Source organism: Alligator mississippiensis, chromosome 2 (genome assembly GCF_030867095.1).
Source record: "Alligator mississippiensis isolate rAllMis1 chromosome 2, rAllMis1, whole genome shotgun sequence".
NCBI classification, from domain to species: Eukaryota; Metazoa; Chordata; order Crocodylia; family Alligatoridae; genus Alligator; species Alligator mississippiensis.
In genome coordinates, this window is record NC_081825.1 from 230,310,350 (window position 1) to 230,336,422 (window position 26,073).

Here is a 26,073-nt window from a genome sequence, read left to right on the forward strand (position 1 = left end):
ATTAATTGTCCCACTTCTGCTGTGCCCATTAATTGATTTCTGCATGGATAGTTTCTAATTTTTCAGACTTTTTCAAACAAGCACCCTTTAAAATTAAATTTGTTACAAAAAAAATCTTCCCAACTCCATATCCAGAATTTCCCTAAAAATTACACTAGTTTGAGGTGTCTGCTTGGTAAAATTATGATCTGAATTTTTGGCCGATATGTCCTGGCAATGAAAAAACAGTTTTATTTTCATTCTTACACCCCACCTCCTTTCCAGTAGAACACATGATACTTTATTCTAACCCAAGTAGGTTATAAAGTAGTACACCTTAACATTTCAATAGTGGGCACTTCTACACATACACTTCAATATGCATTAGCCTATTTTAATACACATTAAAGCGTCACTAAAAATGTGGGCTTTTTAGTTAATGCGCATTAAGAGGATAATGTGCATTTTCCTAGTATCTCACAATACAGGTACTAGATTTATTGTGCATTAACTAAAGCACATTAGTTAATGCACGTGTAGATGTGCCCACTGATCAATTTTTAAAGAACTACTATAGGTAAGATTTTAGAGCTTTTAAAATGTATTAGTTATTTTCTCCTCTGGAAGACTTATAGACTTGGACTCATTAGTGAATCTTGGCTCTAGAAGCAGAATGATCTGAAAAATAATGCCACCTAATGAAAAATATATAGTATAATTTAAAACAGCAGTCCTAAAACTTTTGGGACCAATGGACCCTTATTAACTATAAACATTTCTCATGGAGCACCATTCATCCATGTCACCAAACTTTTAACTGAAAGGAGGGGGTAGTAATGCAATCCATAGACCATGTGCCACAGTATCACAGACCATTAGCTTTGCACATGTTAAAGTTTAAGTTTAAAATAACATAGATGGCATGAGCAAAATATATGGTGGTATGATACAGTGGTTTATTTGGACACGTTTGAATTAAGCTGCATAACCCTTTCATAGCTCAATTTCTTCTGAGAAGTGTGGGAATTCCAAATTGATGCCAATAATCTTTCTACCATATCACACTTACAGGAGTATGAGTATATGTATTTATTATGGGAAATAGTATTTTCTTTTACTATTTATTCAGAAATTACCAACTTATCAGGTGCTGATCTGGTCCATACATAAAAGCTTTTTCAGATAAAAGCTGCTGCTTTGATTTTGGAAGTGGTTAGTTATAAGTGAAGGAAAAGTTATAGCAATTAATGTAATGTGTTTAGCTTTTTTTTGAGAAAAAAAACCCTCAATTTGCTATAATAGACTAATCATTTTAAACCCTGCTTAATGATGAAAGGTACTTACCAGCAGTATAGGCTATTGTTTCTCATGGAGGAGAAACAATAGCCATTGGAGGAGAAACAATAGCCACAATCATGTTGTGATGTGAAGTGCAGCGTCGATATCTGCAAACCTTAAGTTCTTTACCTATATTTTCTGTTGTTGCTCAGGCAAGCAATGGTGATAGAGATGAGTGTCTATTTGAATAATTTCCTATGTAATTTTGAGACATTGGCAGTCACAATCCCCCAAGCTGAACTTGTTAACAAGCACTAGGTAATTACTTCACTAATTAAAATGACTTCTTGCCAGCTTCAAAAGCCTGACAGTTTATGCCATGTTTCCAGCCTGTTACTAGTGCTAAGTCCTTCACTGAGTTTCAATTTGCTCCACGCTGTGGAACTCTGACAAATGCTTCTAAGGTTCTGATCTAAGTGTCATAAGGCTTGGTAGGATATGACCCTCTCTGCTGTTTGAAACCAGATTAGCTTCTTTCATGTGAGCCCTGTGACTACTCTGACATTTTTGTTCCAAGACAATGAATGTGAAATCACTGCCAACTGGGCTGTCATTGTCAGGTGTGTCTCGTTATAACAGGAACTGTGGGCAAGTTTTGTTTTTTTTTAACAACATTTTCCTTCGACAAAACAGTTTGATAAAGTATGTGTTAAAGCTTTTATGTTGTCTCTGTATAGACCTATCCACCTTTTTCTCCAGTTAAATATGGAACATCAATTTGAGGAGTCTACAAAGTTTTGATAATAAATTCCAACATAAATCTGTTCTTTCCTTTAAACAACTCTCCATTTATTTTACTGTATTCTTTCAAAGGTTCTGTGATGTGGAGGCTGTTTAATGCCTTTATGGTTCATGTTTAGTTTTCTTTCTTTACACAGATTCACAGAAGTTTAAGGCTAGAAGGGACCTTGTGAGATCATTGGGTCCAGCCCTCCTGCTCTGGGTAGGAAAGATTGTTGGGGTCAAACAACCCCAGCAAGGTGTGCATCGAGTCTCCTTCTGAAGATCTCCAGGGTCGGTGCCTGCACCACCCCCAGTGGGAGTCTATTCCAGTCTGGTCACATGAACCATGAATACATTTTTCCTTATATCCAGTCTGAAACTTTCTAGTCTAAACTTTCTATATTTTAGTCTTCACGGTCTACTTATCCTTGACATCTTTCAAAAGTTATTTGCATAACTCTTCACTGAATCACTTGGTTTTGTTTCGGTTAGCCTAACTAGGACTGGAGAAAAGATTATTCCAACTCTCTCTAGAATTTGACCTTTTCCCTTGAATGTCCCTTGGAACTAATGCACACTGGAACATGTTGAATGTTTTCATATACATCTATGCTAAAAGAAGTGGCCATTTCCAGACTATGACAATGATAGGTTGAATGTTGTATATAATTTTATGCTATAATTTTTCAGAACTACTTATATTTTCTTATCGCAATGTACTGTAACTTGTGACAAGGAGGCCACTTGAAGAAATTTAAAGGCAAGTAAATTCAAAGCAAATACGGAAATATTTCTTCTCACCACATGTGCTTAATTTGTGAAATTCAGTCTCATAGAGACAGATTCAGTGGATTTTAAAATGGGTAGATAACTTTAAGAGTAATTATATTTGTAGTTTTCAAGCAAAGCAAGGGTAATCAATTGTTATGTGTCAGGACATAACAAGATCAGGATGTAGGAAGGATTTTTTCCTCTCAATGGAAAGCATGGAAGCATTGCACATTTGATTAGGTGTATTAAGTTGGAGAGTGGAGAAAGTTTTTGTTTCTTTTTGCAACCAGGGAAGATAAGACTGCAGCCTCTTGAGTTGTCAACTGATAATAGGAAAATACGAGACTTGATAGGCCAGTGATATGGTCAAATATATTTTCCTGTGTTCCCCTATCTTACTAGTTTTCTTTAGACATTTAGTACTGATCTTTGCAAATTCCAAATCTGAGAGAGTTGTTATGTGAAAGAATTATATTGCTTTCTCTTGTATCCTCTAAAAATCTCAAGTTGACTCAGGTCATGTGTAGCACATTCACCTCCCACCCTACTTGTTAACTACCTGCCCTGCCATTAAAAATAGCTAAAATCTCTATTGCAAAAATCTTCCTTTGCTAGAATTTCATTAATTCATTTTCAGGAAGAAATTGTTTGTCTTCATTTAATGGAATATCTGAACTATTTGTGAAAAGAAGATGGTATCTTGTCAGAAATAACTAGGTACTAAATAACTGCAGTAGTGCTCACTAGACTAATTCTAGTACATACTAGTGCAATAGCACAGCTTTTGCTGTGATGAACTAATGTGCAGTAGAATTAGTCTACTGCACATTTAGCATCTCATGTAGACACACCCACAGGAAACCAGATACAAGTCTTACAGCATCTTAGGTAGGAGTCAAAGAAGAGACCACTCCCTAGTGAAGTCCAGGGGAAGCAGCCAAAAGGGAGGGTAGTGTCGCAAGGAGCTGGTGAAGCCTCAGACAGATAGTTCACAGGATCTTGATTTACTTGCTCATGTTTTGGAATTCTTGCTTTAAAATAAAATACCCCTGAGGAAAGGATCTTAGATTAGTTGTCAGCAGCTCTCTTCTACTTTTCTAGCTAGTAAACTTGATTACTGACATATACGCCTTAATGGTTTTACCAGCTGAGTTTTCTAAAGGATTTTACTGGGTGTACATGTGAGGATTGTGGTCCAGTGGACAAATGAATTGTGGACCAAAATATTAGGGGCCATCAGTGCTCCCATGGTGGGATGATAATATTGGAATAATGTATGTGACACCTGCTAGAAAAACAGTACTTGGTCCCTCCTCTTCTGCAGCATCTGCCTGACATGTATCTTCTCCCAGGTTCATTAAATATACTGCAACTCAAGTTACCTCCCCTGGTTGCTGACCTGATCTTCCTGACTCCATCTAGTTAGTTCCTTCTATTGGCTTCTTGTGTCATTCTGCTTCAAGTGCAAATTTTAACCTGTTCCTCAAAGCTCAGCACAGAGACAGCCAGATCTATGTCTTGGTTTCTACCATGCCTCCTTATGAAAAAATAAAAAACAAAACAAAAGTGTATTTAATTAGAAATCAGGACTCATGGTAGAGGTGATATCTTTTATTAGACTAACAAGATTTTTGCAAAAAAGATTCTTTAGTTGAAAGTTTTCAGGCACAAACACCCTTCATCAGGCATCAGAGAAAAGATTGTAAAAGTTCTCCTGGGTAGAAATGAAAGTTCATATTTCATAGGATTTCACAGAGGAGTCAATAAATGGAAAGCTCCTCTAGGGAAGCAGTTCTTAGCTGGTAAGGAGTCTTTCAGTTCTCTTGTGAGGCTCTGTTATGATGCAAATTGCCTTGAACCAAGGCAGGAGCGGTATCTCAGGTTTCAGGTGGTCACAGTTGCTTCCTGCTTGGGAAATTGTGAAGATTTCATTTTAAAAATTGGCTAAAATTTGATATCTTCCAGGTATCAGGTATCCAGGTTGTAGCTGTATTTACTCAAATTTAAGATACCCCCCCCCCCCAATAGTTATGTTCTATACACAGGAATTTTTTTAATTTGTTACAAATTTCCATTTATAGAATCTAATTATTGGAGAGTCATCTTAAAATTGCCCTCCCTACTGCAGGGAGGCATGGGTATAGGTGGTGTGGGGAGGTTCCTACCCCCCTGCCACCTCTTCCCCCTTCCTGCCCCACTTGTAGCCTCAGGCACCCCCTTCCTCCTCTGCTCCCCCTCCTGCCCTTCCCCCACACCTCTGCTCTCTCCAGCCTCTGCTCCTTCCTCTCTCCCCTCCTCTTTACTTCATGCTGGCAGGCTCCATCCCTGTACTAACCTGAGACATGTAGCTTGGCCCCAGCTCACCCCCGGTAGCAGTTGTATGGGCTGCGTGCTGCTGCTGCAGCCTGAGCTGGGGCTGCACATAGTGTCCCAGGCTGCAGCATGCATACAGCCTACTGGCATGAGCAAAAGTAAGGGCAGGAGAGAGAGGGGCATGTGGGGGAACAGAGGCTTTGTGAGGGGAGAGATGGAGGAGAAGAGGCTGCAGGGGAAAGATGGCAGGTGCAGGGACAATAGGGTGGGGAGGGGCAGGAAGTAGCTACAGCTGCATCTATAGCCACAACCCCAGGTAGAGTCTGGAGCCTGAGCCACAGCAGCTGCCTGCTCCCACGCCACCTTCATACATGATTCTAAGGCAAGGAGCTTCCCCATTGCCATGCTAAATGGGAGAAAAATCTCATTTTACAATTGAGTAAATGCAGATTTTCTGTTTTATTATCAAGCAGGAAATGTAAGTTTTTGCATCATTTTAGCAGCACGTAGGCCTTGGCAATTTGATGTCTGAGTTTGAACTGATAGGAGTAAGATTTGTGGCCTAAACTCTCACAGGTTTTGAGATCCACCTGTCACAGTTGTACATATTTGCTGTCTTTTTGTTTTCCATAATCTATCCAGCTCAAGTGGGAATACCCACTCCCTTTTTAGATAGAGACATGGCCAGAAAAATATTTTTAAAATATCATTGAGTTAAATGAGCATTACTTAGGTTGCAAAATCAAGTTCTTAAAAGACAGACCATAATTTAGATTGCCTGTGCAATCTTCATGTTGGCCTCACATGCACATGCATTATGCTTTTGTCCTTTTTTCCCATCTCATCAATGCTCAGTATAGAAGATGCTCACAAAGTGCCTCAACTGTCCAAAATTTTACCTTATTGTTTAATCAGTGACCCATTACCTTTTTGCTACAAAATATTAAAAGCAACAAATGAATATAGAGTTATTCATTCCCTTAGGATTTTTTCTAGGAAATTAGGGCAAATCTAGATAGCAGACTTACCATGTTCAGGCATACAGGACTTCTTTGCCAGTGTTACCTTCTGAACCATAAGTAATGTAGTAGCCATCATTGACTGTTCTCTAGATACTTGTTAGCACTGCTGAGAGGCAGAACCCAGCTTTATGACTCTACTAGGGTTGAAGGTAGGGTAAAGAGCTCTGTGCATGTCCCTTCATAGCATCTGATAAAGTGAACTCTTGCTTACAAAAGCTTACACATCTCTGATTCCATTAATCTAAGAAGGTGAATCTCTACCCTGCCTTCTGCTAGACATAAGACTAGCATAGCTAACTACCTCTCTTTGCCAGTGTTTTAACACTGCTTTGAATTTGGGAATCCAAAGCATATGGAGCAGCAGGGCATGTTTGAGCAAACTGCTGCATGGCACAGTAAGTTGGTGTGTAGATATGCCTTCAGTGTGGCCTCGTAGTGCACCACAAATAACTATTAATGAATATATCTCCTCATCTCCCTTGAAAAAAAAATATTATTCACCTCATTTTACAGATATAGCATCAGAGGTAGAGACTCACCTAGCCCACACCTGGAATCAATGCAGGGACAAGGTTAGAATTTAAGATCTTCCAATCATGTACTTATTCCCCCAGAATGCACTGCTTCCTTGCCAAAGATATGGAGCAATTATAAGTCATCAGCAGTGTTTACCAATTAAACTTCTTGTTCCATGAGGTATTTCTGCAGTCTTGGGGATGCCCTGCCCACCCCTCCTGCTCACATACATCAGACCCAAAAGTGTGATAGCAAAAGGTGCTCCATGGGTGACCTCCAAGGCTGATATCAAGCGCTTCAAAGCAAATCTTAAAAGCAGCCATGATAGTGGTTAGGTGGGGCACTGCTGAAAAGCGGCTCTCCTTGGGAACAGCATTAATGTGGTTTCGACACATCCATTGACATCAGTGAAAAAAGATTCATTGACTTCAGTGGGGCCAAGATTTCACACCTCAACTTCAGTTCCAGTTTTGAGTGTTCAACACTTCCTGGTGGCTCATCTTGGGCACCTAGGAAAATGAGGAATGAGGAATTAGTAGCTACCTATTTGGTTTTTAGGACTTCCTCACCCTTGTTTGAAAAGACTTTGGCAGAACCGGGGGTAGGACTAAGTTCCTCTGTTTACCTCTAACCCTAAGATGTTCTTTTCTCTTCCTTCAGTTCCCCATCACATTCTCTATATTGTCCCCATCACACAACTCCTATAGAAAGTGAGACAGTGGTCGTACGACCTCATTCTTTATACAGCTCTACTTCATCCTTAAATACCACCCATTCTATTCACTAAATTATGCAAGGCTCTAAGAGAAAGAGTAGCATGTAGTCATGGAATTAAAAATTGTATTGTATTGCTTATGCACAAGGATGGAGAATTAGGTTTCCCTGAGAAATCTACATTCTAGCATGTCCTAACTTTTAAGTGCCTGTCAAACTAATAGATATATAACTTAGATTTCTTTGCTTATGAAATTTCCTGATTTTTAAAAGTGAAAAGGTCAAAAAAAATTATATCAGCACATGTAACAATCCTGCCTGAATCAGTGATCGAGCTTGAACCCTGAACATTTAGCCCTGAAGCACACTTGAGCTGTTAAACTAACCATGTTAGTATCACAAGGCTGTTATCATAGATTTCATAGACATTAGGGCTGGAAGGGACCTCGGAAGATCATCGAGGCCAGCCCCCCGCCTGAAGGGCAGGAAGTCAGCTGGGGTCATAGTATCCCAGCAAGATAAGCATCCAATTTACTCTTGAAGGCGTTCAATGTAGGTGCTTGAACCACCTCTGATGACAGGCTATTCCAGACCTTGGGGGCTCAGACAGTAAAGAAATTCTTCCTTATGTCCAGCCTGAAACAGTCTTGCAGTAGTTTATAACCGTTTGACCTCCTCATCCCTTGGAGCACTCTGGTGAACAAACGTTCCCCCAGATACTGGTGGTCACCCCTGATAAACTTATAGGTGTCCATCAGAGCCCTGAGCCTGTGCTTTTCCAAGCTAAAGAGCCCCATAGCTCTCAGCCTGTCATCATAAGGTCTGTTTTCCTGACCTCTGATCATGCACGTGGCTCTTCTCTGGACTCTCTCAAGCTTCTCCACATCCTTTTTGAATTGTGGCACCTAAAACTGGACGCAGTGCTCCAGCTGTGGCCTCACCAAGGCTGAGTACAAGGGGAGAATGACGTCCTGGGATTTGCTTGAGAAGCATCTATGGATGCAAGCCAGCATTTTGGTCGCTTTACTAGCCGCAGCATCGCATTGCAGGCTCATGTTCATCTTGTGGTCAATGATGACCCCCAAGTCTCTTTCTTCCGTACTTCTAGTCAGCATAGCACTGCCGAGCCTATAAGGATGCTGCAGGTTTTTCCTCCCAAGGTGGAGAACCTTGCATTTTTCAGTGTTAAACACCATCAGGTTCTTGGCCGCCCATTTGCTGAGCCTGTCCAGGTCAGCCTGGATCATCCTCCTGTCTTCAGGTGTGGATGCTTTGCCCCGAAGTTTGGTGTCATCAGTGAACTTGGCCAGTCTGCTTCTGACTCCAGTGTCCACATCATTAATGAAGATGTTGAACAATATGGGTCCAAGGACAGAGCCTTGGGGGACCCCACTGGTCACAGGGCACCACGATGATTGACTTCCGTCAATTACCACCCTCTGGATCTGACCACGGAGCCAATTTCCCAGCCAGCAGATCATGGTGGACCCAAGGCCACAATTGGCCAGTTTCGCCAAGAGGTGATCATGGGATACCAGATTGAAGGCTTTTTTGAAGTCAAGATATATGACATCAATCTCTTCTCCCTTTGTCCAGGTGATAGGTCACCTGGTCATAAAAGGAAATGAGATTGGTCAAGCAAGACCTACCCGCAACAAACCCATGCTGGCTATCCCTCAGGATGTTGGCGTCGGCCAGTCCATTAAGGATGGCCTCTTTAATAAACGTTTCTAAGATCTTCCCCGGGATAGAAGTCAGGCTGAAGGGGGAATATAGGCTGCCATCTATCATGATTTTTTCTCAAGTCTTGTAGTAGTTAATGATTTCCTTAGAGCATAGTTTCATGTCATTATGTAAGAATCTCTTAATCACTTTCAAGATTCTAGCCCTCATGGTTGTGGAAAAAATCCTGGAAACACGAACCTTACAAGCTGAAAAACCAGAAGCTAACTAAAAATAACCTTACATGTATTTGTTATAATCTCATGTTTTAAAGTCAACTTTATGATCTTGATGGCCTGACTCAAGGTGTTTGAAAATGGCCTGCTGGATCTATGTGCATTTGTTCCAAAGCGGTGATTGAAGCTTAGCCTAGCTCTCTTTCTCCATTCCCATTCCAAGGAGATAGAGGAACCCCCCTTTCCAGACAGTATGCCCAAAATGGGGGGATAGACTCGGCCATGTACTTTGGTCCAAGGGAGAGACTTGTCACATAGAGCACAGCTCAGGAAGATGATGGTTTCCCTGTGTAACCTGAGCTTGAGGTACTGTTGCTGCTTCTGCTGCTGCTTTGTCAGTGGTTTTCCCTGGCTTTAGATTAGATTCTTCACATTTACTTACTGTTTTGGTTCACTTGTCAACATTTTTGGTGACAATGTATGCAAATGACAGTTTTTCAACTCAAGCTAAACTTGACTGGGATGGAAAAAGCACTTTCATGGATGGTTTTCTCCCTGATGAGTGGAAACGGCTGCTGCAAAAAAAATGTAAGACATTCCCCCCAAAAGCCAAAGGAACTTTTCTAATGGAAAATGCTCAACAACCTTAAAAAAGAGTTGCTACCAGTATTCCTATGATGTAACATTGTCCCTTTCCCCATAGCTCTGAAGGGGTCAGCCCCAGAGCTGAGATTATGTTGAGTTGCTTAGCTTTGATAATAGTGTTTACACTGGGCATGTCTACACATGCACATTTACTGCACATTTAATTTACTGCACAGACACCTTACTGTGCAGTAGCCCTTTGTGTGCAGACTGACTTCGGACTAACTTTAGTCCTAGGTCAGACCAATGCGCTTTAACACCTGCATGTGTAGCCGCCAGCCTATTTCCACTTACTGCGCAGTAAATTTAAGACGGTGTAAATGCATGTGTAGACACACCCACTGTTTACAAACAGCCACTGAGTTTGCTCCACAACTCGCTTCTCTTTTGGTAGTGCTGAGGTGTTCTCTTTTGGATTTTTATTTTTTCTGATTCCCACTGTTTTTTGCATATAAAGAAAGATAAATATAAATCCAAGAAATCACTTTCCTTGATTCACTATTACTCCCCCTTTTGGGACTTGAGAAAAATAAAATATTATTATATAAAAGCATGTAGGTTATAAGCATGAATATATTTAAATGGAATCTGTTTGTTTACAGGGGTCTTTTAGTATAACTGGGTTATTCATTGTGGGAATACCTGAATTGCCTGAAGATTTACTTATGTTCTATCATGAAAATAAAAGTAGGTGTTTCACTTATACAGGATGAGATTATTATAATTTAATAGGACCCTTGAAGTTATACAATACATTACAAAAAATATTTTGTACATCTGATCAGAATTAAAGTCCTCCTTTCTTAATAATGCTTAATTGCATTTTTCCTTGTGAATTTGCTGCTAAAGAAAAGTATTAGATTGACTTCCCTTGAGTGTGAAGTCCCAAACTTATCCACACTTTAAGTCCAACACCCGTAGTGGTGGTATAGGCTTCGGTGCGTGCATCTGCATATGCAATTATTGTGAAGCAATAAAAGCTGGAACATTTCAAGCCAGAGTAAACTGCTCCTGGGCACAGCATCTACACATACGCCCAGGACAGCAACAATTTGAGCCAGAGCAGAGCAGGCCCCTGGCTCATTGGGCTAACGGGCACAATTTATGCCCCGAGTCAGCATCTACAGGTGTGTTTCTGTGCAGTTAATTACTCCCCCGTAAGATAACACTATCTTCGACAATACTATCTTACTATCCCTGACAGTACTAATTTGTTTACTGCGTCTTAATGCCAGCTCACATATATACAGTGACACTTTACTGCAGAGCTAATTAGTCTACTCTGCAGTAAAGTGCACAGTAGATGCACCTACTGACAACCACCACTCTTGCCATTGTCTCTCAGCCTGACCTGAAAGTATCACTTATAGCACTGTGTGAAGAGTTGATTTTCTGTGATCCTTTCAGTCTCTGGCTTGCCTATTGAGATTATCAAAGGAATGCCAGTTAAGTCATTTGTGATGCATCCATTGTTAACTGGACCTGAACACAACAACTTATTTTACATAAACTGTGGGACAGCCATCAGATCGTAAAAACTGTCAGCCACTGCCAACCTAGGCTGAATGCAGACCAACAAGCAATAAGTGAAAAATTCAATCTCATCTGTCGACAGACAAGGTTCCTTGGGTGAATTTGATATCTTTTAGACCAACCCAAATGGTTGGAAAATAGTTATTAAGCAAGCTTTCGGGTTCAAAAACCCTTTGTCAGGCTGAAGAAGTCTCTGCAGTTGGTGTGTGCTCTTCCTGGATGGAATAAAAAGTAAAGAAGCCAGAGGCTGGGCTGGGAAGTCAGTTGCCAGGCAGATTATAATATATCAAAAATCCAATGTCTACATTTAGTCCATGATCTCTAGTATCCAGGAGGTTGATGAAATGGAGTTCATAGGCTCGTCTCTGGGAAATGTTGTGTAAGTTTCCCTTGAGGATCAGGACTGAGAGATTGGAGAGAGAGTGGCCCTCCTGTGAGAAATGTGCCCCCACCGGTATTTGGGTATTTCTGTCTTTGATGGATTTCCGGTGTGCGTTCATTCTGGTGCGCAGTTGTTGTTTGGTTTCTCCTACATATTTTCCATCAGGGCATTTGGTGCATTGGATGAAGTATATTACATTTCTGGAGGTGCAGCTGTAAGATCCTGGGATGCTGATGGCTCTGTTGTGGGGTGTAGTAATTGTGGGGGTGGTGGAGATGTGTTGGCAGGTTTTGCATTTCTTGTCCTGGCACAGTCTGGATCCTTTTGGTGTGTTCTGGGTCTGAGTAAGTTTGCTTCTGGTGATGAGGTTGGTGAGGTTCGGTGCTTGTTTAAAGATATCAAATTCACCCAAGGAACCTTGTCTGCCTGTCCTTAGACCAACACGGCTAAAACCTACACCCCTGCAATCTCATCTGTGGCATTCAGCCTCACTTCTCTTCCTCTTCCACTCTCCCCTTTCCTCAAATAAAGTGATTTAGTTTTAATTTCAGTACAGAAAGGTAACTTTCTTTAGTAGAGTGTTAGTTCTGGATGGATCTCTTACTTCAAGTGGGTTTTTCAGAACATAACTAAGACAGCAGCTCATCTGTCATTTGAAGATTTTGTTTGACACATTAATAGTGACGTGAAAGACTGATGAACAGCAGCTTCATTTGCTTCTTCCTTCCTTTACATCTTCTAGAAAAAGACTAGTATAATTAAGGAAAAAGAACCAGACAGGAGGTGCTAAGAATGCAGCACAGACATATTATAGTAAATCTTATATTGGTCTGGCATTAAAATTTTCTGGTTGGGCAGCACAGTTGTTTAATTGGGAATCTTAATGGCAGTGGCTAAAACCTCTAGGCCTGGGTCAGTATGAAGCTGGATTTCATTCTTTCAGGTATCTATAATGATACTTGTCAGGATACCTCAATTTATATCACACCTCTGTTCCTAATAATGTTGTTGATACCTTCTACTTCCAGTTTATAAGACAAAGTTAAAAACATTAATTGGAGTGAAAGATACTTGAGGGGAGGGGAGGATTATCAGTGTCTTAGGACTTCACTGTTTTCCATAGCCAAATTCAGGTGATCATGAAATTCTAAGTAATACGCATTCTAAAAACACATTGATAGTGGGTTTAGCATGCAAACTTTCAGTGTTGAATTTTTAATATATTTAAAGAAAGAAGTCTCAGTGAAACAAGTTTAAGATGACATGATGAAGCATCACTTATTCCAGAAATTAGTTTGTGTCCTTGTCCTCTAGAGGTGTCTCAGAGAGTCAAATTGATGTCTTGCATGTACTGCTAACTGATTGTGTGGAAATTTTTTTAAGTTCACTTTTTCTTTATTCTTCTGTCTTTTTTACCCATCTTCCCCCATTGTAGCAAATTAGACGGCCGGATGAAAGCAAAGGAGTTGCTAGTAGAGTTGGATCCCTCAAAGTAAATATGTTTCTAACATTTATTTTGCAAGTTTTCTTCTATAGCCTACACTTTTCCTTTTGGAGAGGGGGAGGGAAAGGGAGGGTGGGAAGGGGCTTTTCCATTTCTCACCATCCCATTGTTTTTATTTCAGTAACCTTATTGCTGTTGGGTCACATTTTGTTTGTTTCTGTGCTACACATAGAACAACCAGCTGAAGGCAAGCTGCCAAGTAGCTAGCTTTGAATGTCACTACAAATAAGAGACAGTAACAGCCTGCTTTAGGTTCCTATAATTTGGGGCTTGTGATTAAACCACTTCTCTGATTAATGTCATTCAGTGTGTCTTAACTGCCTGTTACATAGAGAAGTGACTTGTTTTTAGAGGACTTTTTTTCCTTTTTAAGAGTAATTACAGTGTTGGTTTAGTGCTCTCACTGTTTGGAATTAGTTCCTCAAAATATCATTTTCATGAAAATTGATTATTTAGTATCCATGTGCTTGAGGTGTGTGTGTGAGAGAGATCCATGTAAATTTAATAGGTGTGGAGCTATTACTTAGCAAATAGTACTAGTCCTTTTTCTGCCTTCTTTTTTAAATATAAAAAGCTTCAGCCATTTATAGCACTTAAGAAAACAGGCAGATTTGTAAACTAGTGCCCACTCTCATACAGTAGCTTATATGAACAGACATTAAATATTCTCCGAGAATACTTTCTTGCTCATACTAATGTATTTGAAAACCATATCTGAGTAGCCCAAATTTACCAAAATGCTGAAGGTGCACAGGGTAGACAACCAGGTCAAGATTCAGTCTCAACAGTAGCCTCTTTTTGAGTCATTTCAATACTTCACCTTTTTTCCACTTTATTTCCTTTTAGAACTTTATGAAGCACTAATTATTAATTTCTTCTTCTGCACTCTCCTTGCCTTTCCTGCCTTCTTGATTTATGTTTTTTGTTTTCTTTTTGTATGTATGTGTGTTGCCTTTGTTCCAGGACAAGCCATCCTCTCTGTTCTCTAACACTGCTGTACAGCTGCTCTCTGTGAAAGCGCTATTTCACTGAGCATAAAGAGGGGGAGGGGAAGGATTAATTATGCACCTATTTCCAGTAATGACACCATTTAAATTGATTTCAGTATAGCAAACTAATCCAGATGCTATTTGTTTATACCAGTGAAACCTAGAAGCACCTGTAGCATTCCTCACTGTCTAGCTGTGAGGCTTTAGCTTTTCTTCTCCCTTTGTCACAGTTTCAGTGTACAGGAGGAAAGCACTGTATATTAATGATGCACTGTCATTTCAACAGAACACAATGCAATACAATCTGAATTCACGGAAGGAAAATAATATGAGCCACAGTTTCTATTGTGTTTTTGAAATTGTCTGTATAAATAACTACTTTGATTTCTGCTTTTTAATGAGACTACATTTATGCTTAATGCATATGTATAATATGTATGCCTACCTTGAATGAAAAAAAAAACATATTTTGGATTGAGACTTAATATTTTTTTTATGAGTCAGGCTTTAATATGATAGTCTGTCAATTTAAAAAGAAATAGCTGGGGCCCACTTTTCAAATGCTGATACCTAATTTAGAGTTCCGAGTTCTTCATTGGAACAGCAAAAATGGCACCTTAGCTAACTAACATAGTTTCTTAGGCATCAGAGTCCAATATCAAACATCGAAATATAGAATGGAGAACCCTAACTGTGGTCCTCGCATTTGAAAACTGGCTCCAAGAAAGTTTTCTGTCACTGGACCATATGCAGCACATGGCCTTGCCAAAAAAAAATATGCACATAATCTTAAAGAAAGCAAATATCTTTAGAATGACTGTCCCTTTATTTAGTTGTGTTTATTTTTCCCATACTGAAAATACAGCATTGCTAATCAAGAAAGAATAGATCATTTCCAGCTTGAGAGTTTACTGAGCATGTATATTTGTGTTGTGCAAAGAAATTTGATGTCTTGAAATGTTTTGCCAAAGGCAGTGAGAAATGTTTTATGCTATGATCTTATTTAAAAAAAAAAAAAGAAAGAAAGAAAGAAAAAAGAAAAAACGTCAAAAGAGAACAGGTTGCTTTTTCAATTCATTTTCTGATGTTTACATGTAGCTCCATCGAAAGCTGGAGGAGCTCAGAGATCACCTAGAAGGCAATGTCAAAGGATGCTCTCTCCGAGTAAATGTACGATTTCACTCGGTGATTTGTTTTTTTAAAACTTCCGCTGGCTGGTAACACCAAATCTGATTGGTTTGTCCGCTCATCCCCATCTTTTTCCTTTCTCTCTCTTTCTCCCTTTGTGTTTCTTTCTTTTCTAGCTGGGGTTTCATTGTAATGTCTGCGAGAATTCTGACTTAACTAGCAGGGTTTGTTTGAAAGAAAACCCTAGTATATTTTTCATGAATGTTGACCAAACTTTGACTGTTTTAATGGCAACAAATGACTGAACAAACAAAAAAAAATCCCTTTCCAAAATCAAAACTGTATGTGTTGGAGGTTCCTGAATAGTAGAATTCGTAACAAATTCAGCAGATAGCCTCAGTTTAAAGGGAAGCCTCTTCTGTCTGTTACAGAGAGCTTTTGAACTGAAAGCTGTGACTGGTTTCAAGTAATCCTGATGCAGCTTTAGCTACTACCTATTTCTCTCCATTGCCTTTGATGTTCTTCCACTCCCTGTTTGATCTCAAGAAAAAAAGATAAATATTGGTGTCAGATGCAAAGCTAAGAAAATATCTGAGCTCGTTTTGAGTTAACAGAATCTTTTTAGCACACGAAATAACATTCAGCACCTTTCTTAGATGTTACATTTATGCTGTAATGAAAAAAATCTTGTTTGGAACTGAGAAAAATCACTTGAAATAACTATTAAGGTTCATCATATTATTCATGACACCTCTATATGGTTCAATACTCCCAGAGCCAAAGATGTCTTACAAATTGTATCAAACAGAGCAATACAGACAGTGCCTCTTTCCTATGAGAATAATCCTCTTGAAATATTGGACTCGCCTCTCAACTGTCTTTTTACAAGCAGGTCAAATTACACCATGCAATGAGTTAGGAAAACAAGGAAAATATGTGGGCATAAAGACATAGTCATTTATAACTGCATTTACCCCCAAATACCAGTTATATGACTCTCCATTCAGTGAGGGCTCTCAAAATAATGTCTATAGACCCTTCTCCTTATTTATGTCTCCATATACTGTGGCAGTTGACATCATCTGCAGCATTGCCACTTTAATGAAAAATCCAATATGGTGATGTAGTAAAAGTAAAAAAGAGGTGTAGACCTTCTTATGTTTCTGTACATTTCAGTTTAAGACTAAGCCCAAAGATTACTCTTGCTCTTTTCAAGTAGAACACCCTGTTCTTACACAAGGTCGTATACAAGAGAGTTGAGCTGATGATACACAAGAGCTCTTTACAATCAAATTGATGAGAGCACTTTGGAACCCATGTAATTTTACTAAGCAAGCTGTCTCATTGGGCATAACCTGTGTGACTTTTTCATTTGGGGATATGCCGAATGTATTAGCTTTTAGAAGGACAGAAAGAATTTTTCATTTTATGTGTCTCACCCTTGAGTCCACTTTAGTTCTGCTGGATAAACACTGATCTTACAGAAAGTGAATAGTGAAGCTGAATGTTGCAAAAATTGTTCTGATCATACATCCTCCCACAAAAAGTTGCACAAGGAAAGGTGCAAAGTGAAAAGATGTGGCTCTAATTACCTTCTGTATCTCAGGAATTGTTTAATTGGACGGTTGGAGATTGGGATACTGATTTAAAATAAAATAGCTGTCTTCATCTATGTCAGATTATTTCTTCTAATATGGCCCTCTGCCTTCAAAAGTCAGCCATTTTAGATGAGCAAGGAGGTCAAAGTCTGAGTCAAGATATTTATTGTAGACTCCACAGGTGCCTTTACATTACCTCTGAAAAATGAAACTATTACAAGTAAGGTATTAAATTCAAAATCTAAAACTAATTGCCAACTTAAATTATCTATCTGATACAGGCCATGATAATGGATGTTTTTCATAAAGCAGCATAAAAAAGAAGAGACCACATTTTCATTGGTTAAATCAAAAACTCAATTCTTCATAAATGGTGGGCACCTAGAAAAAAGTAATGAGGAAATAATTAATAAATGTACTTTCAAATTATTATTTATAGTCTCCATACTGTTTTTGGAAAGGGGTTTGAATAAAAATAGATCACATTATTATAATGTGGCAACTGGTGTAGGAGGGGAAAAGGTAATAGCTATTGTCCAGCCCAATTATGGAAAAATTAATACAGTTGCAAAGTCTTGTATTCTATTAAGGTGGAAACTTTGTGTTATAGTGGATTTCAAAGATACATTTGACTCGTTAATTGGGACACCTACTGGAAATATGCACAAATTTTTGCCAAATTTTTAGAATTTTGTCCTTGATTCTGCTGAAATGTTTGGAAAATTTGCTCGATTTTTAAGTGTTTTAACTCAAAACGCATATATAAATACTAGTAAATTAAGACTTGAAAATGTATTGAGTGATTTTAATTTTAAAATTACTTTTTTTATCAGTAGTCATGTTTTTTCTTTAAAAAAAAAATCCCAAATTGAGAATTTTTTCTCCCCCCCTGAGATCTTCAATCAAATATACTCCATTTGCCTACTCCTGGAGATATTCTAATTCCCTTTATAGTTAATATCTGTCATCCTTTCCAGAATCCTTTGCTGAGGACAAAAGAAAATTAAATATTTCATATATCAATTAGTTCTTTAAGATTTTAGACTTTCTCAGCTTTTGAAATGAATGCAGTTACACTAAATAGAATACATCAAATGTTAAAATTATCAGATGCAAACTACTTAATCAGATTAGTATCTCATTTTCAAAATTGACACCTCCTTGAATGATTGAATCAAGCAGATTAAAAAACCAGCACTGCATGAGTTTATGTTTAGAAAAGGTATTTATAACTATATAGGCTAGAAAATAAACTTTACATTCAAGTTAAAAATCTCCAGAAAAATACTGCAGACATATAAACTCCATAGGGGTATTTTAAATCTATAGAATATCTAGAAATTCTAGAAAAATATGGCCATCAACCTTTGAATGCAGTTTATATCAAAGATTCCAATGTTAAGACCAAAGTAAGAGCATCCAAAATGTATCTGGAAGGCCAAATATGGCACATTTATATTCTATAATGAAACCTGGGGCTACTGTCATCATCTTTCACACAGAGGTTTCCCATGAAGGCTTCAGGGCCCAACATGCAATGTTATGTCTTGATCTTAGCACTTGCCTTCTTTGGTCATGAGGAAGGATTACATTTATAGAACTTTTATTCCCTTTTAGTGATGTCTCTTTTTTAAAGATAAGAGACATGGGTCATATGGTCCTCAGATTCATGGCAAGTTGCTAATGCAGGCTTTGGGCCAGTTTCTTTGTTGATAGAAAAGCATTGCCTATTTACAAAGTCATTTGCACTATAGTCATTTTTAACAATTGAGGATATGTATCTTTATTTGGATTTCTGATAGAAAGAACAGCTCAGATCCTGGTACATTTTGATTAGCTTCATCTGAAGAAAAGTGTAGGAGCTATGTGATCTCTTGCGAAACAAAGATAATTTCTCCATCTAAGTAGAAGGAAAAGCTAGAAAGGTTCATCTCTTAGGTTTGCAGATGGTGCTAAATTAGGAGGGAATTGAAAATACAGTAGGTCACAGAGAAAAATTACTGAATCATTGAAAGAGTTTAGAAAAATGGGTTATTTAATTTAAATAATGTTATAATACCATTAGGGAATGTTTATACCAGGCAGAATTTCAAAATGGAAGATGGTCAATGAGAGAGCAGTGATGCAGAAAGGATTTGCGAGCAGTTAGCATGCAGCAAATTGAACATGACCTCACAGTGTGATTCCATTGCAAAGAAAAGCAGAAGCTACACTGGAATGTGCACATGGAAGTGCCATGTGTGAAAGGAGGGAGATCATTCCTGATCTTAAAGCCATGATAAATCCACACTTGGAGCACAGTTTTGAGTTCATCATTGTAAGGAAATGACACAAAATAGATGGGGGTCTCTAATTTATGGTTGAATAAAATTAAGAGAAAATTTGGCATTAAGTGAAATTAAGGAAAATTAATGTATGTATCATCGAATGCCTATAAATAATTAAGAGGTTTAACACAGGAGAAGAGTAAGGTAGCTATATGTCAGAAGGAATAAAAGTCTGAAGCTCAATAGTAAAGGAATATTTGAGTGAAGGTAACTAGACCCTGAAATAACGTGACAAAGGAAGTCATAGAGGCCTCACAAGAGACTATATAAAACACACCAAGATTTAGTACACAGGTAACTTTTGCATATGAGAAATAAAGTACATGAGGTCCTTTCTAGCTCTGTTAGATACGATTCTAAACTCCCTTACTGCTCCTGTTCCTATTTATTTAATTTCTTATGCTTTAAAAGCTGCTGCCTTGATTATTCCTGCTAATACTGCATTCTTTAGATCCTTAGCTGCTAAGCTGAAGCTAATGGATATTCTTTCCCCTTACTCTCACAAAACACTTGTGAACTATGGTTGGAAAATATATATTGGTGTTGTAACTGGGGACTCTGCCAAAGGTCCTGAAGAAATAACAAGATTCCATGCTTTATAATTAAACCAAAGACCACCCACTATCTCTTGGGACACTGCAAAAATCCTCTCCGAAACGATCTTGCTCTATGTTTTGTTGTTTATGCACTCATTCTTTTAAAAAAGGGGCTGCATAAAAAATGGTCTTTTTCAGAATTCGTCTTCTGTTATTTGTAGTCAACTGAAGTAGTTTTCTATTTGTGACATTATCTTTTTCTGTAAAAAAAAAAAGCTGCTGTACCATGTGGTCACAAAATTATGACAGAGAGAAATAAATGTTGGGCACATATGATTATTTAAAATAGTCCATATTCATACAGATTCATTAAATAGCTGTACATAGGCAGAGGAAAGGAAATATATACAGAATGCCAAAGAAGAGAAAAAATGTTTTTAATCCGAATATTTCAGTATCCTGGAAAGTATAAATATCTCTATAAAATATTGTAGTAGATTCATAAGGGAATGTAGCCAAGCATAAAGAATGGGATTTTCCTGCAATTGTACCCTTCCAATTTTCATAAAGAAAATTAGATGGCATCATGTGTCTGATACTGAAGAACACCCACATGTGAATTACACATCAGTGTCTTCTTCTAAGTACACTCCATCATGTTACCTAAGTGGGCACATATTTTTTTGTGGTCTGGTAATATAAATGGAACTTCTCCTTGTGCTCATCTTGAATGTATATACATCTAACCTGATTTTAAGAAGCACTGACCACTGATTTGAATGAAACCAGTTGGAGTTTGGGGTGCATTTCTGAAAATCAGGTCATTCATTTATCCAACTTTGAGGAAAAAGTCAAAACAAGATTTTTTTACTTGTTTGTATTCCCTTTTCATTTTTCTCATTTATTAGACTGTTTTAGGTCTTTGCAACATTTGTCACCAGGGTAATGCAAGTTTGGCAGAACTTGATGGGGAATTGACACTGCGGCAATTCTTAAAACCCAGATTAGTTGATGATCCAAGACATGTGATGTGTAAAGGACAGAACATAGCCTTTGGAATTCTTGCTCTGTGTGAGGTGTAAAATATTACCATCAAGGGAAAGGGTTTGAGGTTCAAAAACATTCCAAGTTTCCTAGTAATGAATAGAGACTCTTTCTGATTTCTAGTTTTGAACATACATCTATACAAGGAGTGCTTTTTACCATGATAGGAAAGCTATCAAAGGGCAAAGGGATCCTAGTATGGATGCAGCTATATCAGTAAAGTTGTGTTTTATGCCTAGATAGTACAACTAAACCACCTGATCAAAACAAACTATCAGTAAAAGCATAGTTTTGTTTATAAAACTGCATCTGTACTGTGGTCTTCCTCCAGTACAGCAGTCCCAGAAGCACGCAGCTAGGTAACCAGAGGTTTGTATTGTAGACCTAGTCTTAGTAACATACAAAACATTGGTTGTGCAAGAGCTGATGGTCTCCCATTTTTTGGAGAAGTTGGAGACAGAAGAGAGAAGCCCATGATCAAAATGCTAGTACTGAGCATCAACTAAAATGACATCAGGATGATATATAGGAAAGGTGAGAGCCTCTGGTGTCTTTTCACACTGCATGCTTTGCAGAACTATAATAAAACCATGAGGGTTAAACATGAGAGATTTGGAAAACCTTATCCCAGAATACTGAACTGTCCTAACAAGAATGTTCTTGTTGCATTGCCAGCTCTCTGGGGGAGGAAAGATTGAATCCTTACTTCAGATTCATTACTAGTTGTAACCATTATTGAAGGAAAAAAAAGACTTTCCATCTTTTAAAAGAAGCTTCCACCTTAAATGGCCTAAATTATGAGGCATTTTGGTACTGAAATACCTGGTCTTTGGAAATAAATGAACCCCCTGCTAATGTCTCAGTGCTGGAACCACCTATACAGAAAACCTTCTGAGACCCTTACTGTGCCACCATTTCCTTTTTAACAATGTTTTCTTTTCCTCACTGCACAACCAGGCTCGGCTCCCTTCGTGCTCATCCACCTATAGTGTTTCTGAGGTATATTTGCACGTGTTCTATCACAGTCAACATGCTTGTCCATTACCCTTGTCTGTTTTTTAATTTTTTGCCTTGCACTGTGCACAAGAGGGGAAAAATCACTTTGGGGGCGGAAATTTTGCATGCTTACCCTGCAACCATGTCTGGCATGGTTTTGGTATCACCATATCAATCTGGGACCACAATGGAGTAAAGTCCAACCAGGGAACTTTTACTTAACATAGGATCATAGCTTACAGAAAGAAAAGTCCTTTTAATTACTTATTACTTTAGGATGAGAGTTTTACCTGATGGACCTAGAGAAGTCCAAACTACAAAACACTTTTGCCAGCCGGCTTGACTGTTTCAACCATATGCTCAGTAGTATCATTAACATGTCACTAATTGAAAGGCTACACAGGAATGGCCGTGGGACTTTGATTTATACTTGCCTCTCATGAACAAATCACTTTATGGACATCTAAAATGCATTGTTAGTACTGGAGTCTAAAATGCATTTTTGCAGTATAGCATGACCTTTATCTTCTAAATTTACAGGAAATTGGCACAACCATTAACTGTTTCATTAAACCGTTCTCTTTTTCATTTGTATGAAGTTAATTCTTTTGTTTTCTATCAGTGAAATAAGTTCTTCCCTAATAAGATATGCCCAGTAGTGCAAAATTATGAGTCATGGTCCTTTACTAAAATACAATGGAATAAGATTTTAAATTCTTATTCTTATTCTTATATATTTTCTGTTGCTGAAAAGACTAACCCATGTCACTTTGTCTCAAAAAGGTATTAATTTTAAATACTTTTCCCATGTGGTTCAGGACAAATCGTCTGTATTTTAAAGGGCTGCTATTAACTTAGTGAAACCTGGAAATAAAAATAACTTTAATTTCAGATACGATGAAAAAAGTTATAATGGAAAACTGGCCCATTCTTACTTCAATACATTATTTTGGGAGATGAGATTGAATACAAGGCAATCTGAATCATGATTATAGTGAATTAATGAGTATCAGGGAGATGGAGGTAGGCTTTTGCACCATATTAAGTTTTTCTAGAGTGCAAGCATCCCCAAAAGTCTTTCAAATTGATAAGAATTCTCACAGAGAGAACCACTAGCCTCCTGCTGTAAAGTCACAATGAGAAGAAGCTCTGTCTCTGATATTACATTGAGCTCTATGTGAGTAGACTTCTGTGCTCACATGAAGCTTCATATAGGACAAAAGCTTTAGTTGCTGGTTTAATCCATTGAGACATTAGTCTAGCATAAAAACAGACTCTGTAATACAGTCAGATGAATGCCATGGCCCACTAGGTACTGACATCAGGTCTGTCCGCTCTACCGTACACTTGAGCACTCAGGTATCTTCAAAAACAGAGTCCTCCATCATTTGAGCTAAGAGAGAATAGTTCAATTTGACCATTTCTATTTATTTATTTATTTTGCATTGGCACCTACAGCCTCACCTATAGTGTATAAGCATATAGTAAATAACAGTCCTTGCAGCAGATTGCTTACAGTGTAGTTTTCTCATAACAAGTAATTTGTCACTTGAGAGAAAAGTGACAAAGTGACCATGTTCACAGGCACTCAGGGAAGTAGCTCAGCAGTCAGAATTAGTAGCACCCAACTGTTCCTTCTGTTGAAAGCATAGGAGGTAACTTCCAACATTTAAAGTGCTTTGCAATATGCACATGTGAAAAAGAGAGAGCATGCAACATTTAGGGAACATAGAAATTGAGGGAAAATATAAAACTGAAAGACTATGATAACTTCTTAGCCAAATGGCATAGACAATACTCTATTTCCCTCTGCTCATGAAGTGGAAAATGCTGAAGGAGCTGTTTTAACTGTCTTTCTGTGTGATTCAGTAATTACTACTTAGATCGACTAGGAAACAATTGTTTTAATGGCAGTAAAGTCTTTGTTTTTACAATTCCGTTTTATCTAATTTATATCAATTTCCTGTTTAATATAGTATCCTCAGACTCTTTAATGTATCTTTCTTCAAATACTGCTGTAGGGTAGGGAAATGCTATTGTACTCACAGGGCACTAAGACACAAAGGGCACTATACATGTGCCCAACGCCTGCTCTGGCACATCCTAATTAGGACTTGTAGGAGCAGACTTGATTAATCGAATCTGCTGGAGTGTTCTAATTAAAATGCTCTAGTAGCCTCAACGTCACATGGATCCAGCATCCCCGCATTTCAAAATGGTGGCAGGGATGCCTTAACAAAAGCTCATTGAATGAGCTTCAGTTAAAGCCCCTCTGTCACCATTTTGAAGCGCAGGATGCTGAATACATGAAGTGCTGCAGGCATTTTAATTAGAGTGGCTCTCAGGAGCCACTCTGATTAAAATGCCCCCCTTGCATCCCAGAGCACATGTAAAGATGCCTGACGGGACTGATTTTTTTTCAAGTTAGAACAGGAAGGAAAAAAGAAATTGAACCAAAGTCTCACAAATCCAAGGCTGCTTCCACAACCACTGAATGAAACAAAATTGTTTAATTTGTATTACAAATATTTGATTTATACAAATAAAATGTTATGGCTTAGAAATGCATAGTCTTTTGTAACTTGGAGTAATAGCCTGAATGTCAAATTAAACATATAGTGAGGAGACTGAGATTATTTGCCCTATATATAAATCGTAGTAGTAAACTGTTGCTTTGGATTATGCCGGAGTGGTCCACTGAGAAGGGAACTAGTCACTTTTTAGTAGTCAGTTACCTGAAACTCCAGCTATTTGGCAGTCTTCTTGCCTGCCATAGGGACCACTTTCTTTAACTCCTGCAATCCATCCCTGGTTAGGTTATCACAGCTGTTCCACCATATCAGTGGCAGGCAACAGAATTAAGAGTGATTTAGGAATACCTGGATTCTTCTCTTGACAGAAGAAAAGGTTGCTGAAGTTTCAGATGCAGGAAAGCTTAATGAACCATGTTAACAAAGAACACCATCAGGCTTTGCAAAGAATCTTTCTCATATTGAAAAATGAGGGTGTCAGCCTAGGCCTCATATCAACAATTTCTTCTTTATAATCTATCCAAAGAGAAGAGGACTTTACACTTAAAAGAGTGCATGTCCTGGCTGTCAGGTGAATCAAGTGTTGTAATGCAGATAAGGAGCTCTGTCCTAGGTGATTGTAAATCCATGTAGTGACTGTCCTTGAACAACGCTCTGGGAGACCTGAACCTTCCTCCCTCTACACACAAACTAGAAATGAACATCATGTATATATTCTTCTCTGGAAGAAGCATTAACTCACCTAAGATTTTGAAGTAGACTCATGTAGCTGATGGCAGACAAGAAAAAAAGGATCCCTAATAAAAATGGAAATCCAAGACGAACTGCACATATTTGAAATTAAGAAAGATGGATCAGAATATATATTTCTTTCAGCTCCAGGGAGTACGCATTTCTCTACTTTCTAACCTCCTAATTCTCCTCATTCAGAAATACAGCTTAATGTCAAGATGCAACTCCAGGAACAATCAGCAGCCCCTTTTCTAATACTGGAAGGATCCACCCCTCTGACCTGAGATAGATTTGGTGAAATTGCCCCCAGAATAAATCAATGGCAAATGGAGTCCTAAATAGGACTTCATTTGGTCTGAGCAAAAGAAAGTAAAGAAAGGACAGGAGATATGCTAACCATTTCACAGTGGCTGGCACTTGGGTCAGTTATGTGGTTCTTATTGATTACTAACAGCTAACTAATGCTTAGCCATCCATAGAAGAGGAGAGTCTGGACCAGTCATTGCCCCTTAATTTATGGAGGAGGAACTGATTGAATTCATTTTATCTTTGAAATCTTAAGAGGCCTCTGTGAAGTAACAGCCCTGCCAGAGGAGCTAAAGGCCTGTTTCTTGTACTTGCCACCATCTTTGTGGTTCTTGCCCAAAGTGAGGAAATATTTTCCTTAAACTGGACCCTGAGGAATTACTTGAGTCTGAAGCTTCCTCACTTGTTTTCTTCAAGGCTTTTCCAAACAATTTTAGACAATGAAAATCTTTATTTCAAAAGAGAAAACCTCTAGCGTAGGACATGCTCTTGTTTCTCCTACTGTCTTTCCTGGTGCAGTATATTTCGGAGGCTCTTGGGTTTTATGT

General features: G+C 38.4%; 1 protein-coding gene and 1 long non-coding RNA gene across 16 annotated transcripts in view; one reads left to right on the forward strand and one right to left on the reverse strand.

The window, feature by feature from the left end:
• GPHN (gephyrin) overlaps window positions 1-26,073 on the forward strand; it is a 631,726-nt gene that overhangs the window by 472,074 nt on the left and 133,579 nt on the right. For 10 of the 15 annotated variants that reach the window (XM_059722870.1, XM_059722873.1, XM_059722869.1 and 7 more), the window contains one exon: window positions 13,270-13,326. The exons of the other annotated variants lie outside the window; for them this stretch is intronic. In XM_059722870.1, coding sequence (XP_059578853.1) covers window positions 13,270-13,326 — 57 coding nt within the window. The remainder of the gene's footprint in view (window positions 1-13,269; window positions 13,327-26,073) is intronic. 15 annotated transcript variants of the gene reach the window in all.
• The window catches only part of LOC109280498 (uncharacterized), a 112,843-nt gene continuing 91,819 nt past the window's right edge, over window positions 5,050-26,073 (reverse strand). The window contains exon 3 of the long non-coding RNA XR_009460137.1: window positions 5,050-7,171. This is a non-coding gene — a long non-coding RNA (uncharacterized LOC109280498). The remainder of the gene's footprint in view (window positions 7,172-26,073) is intronic.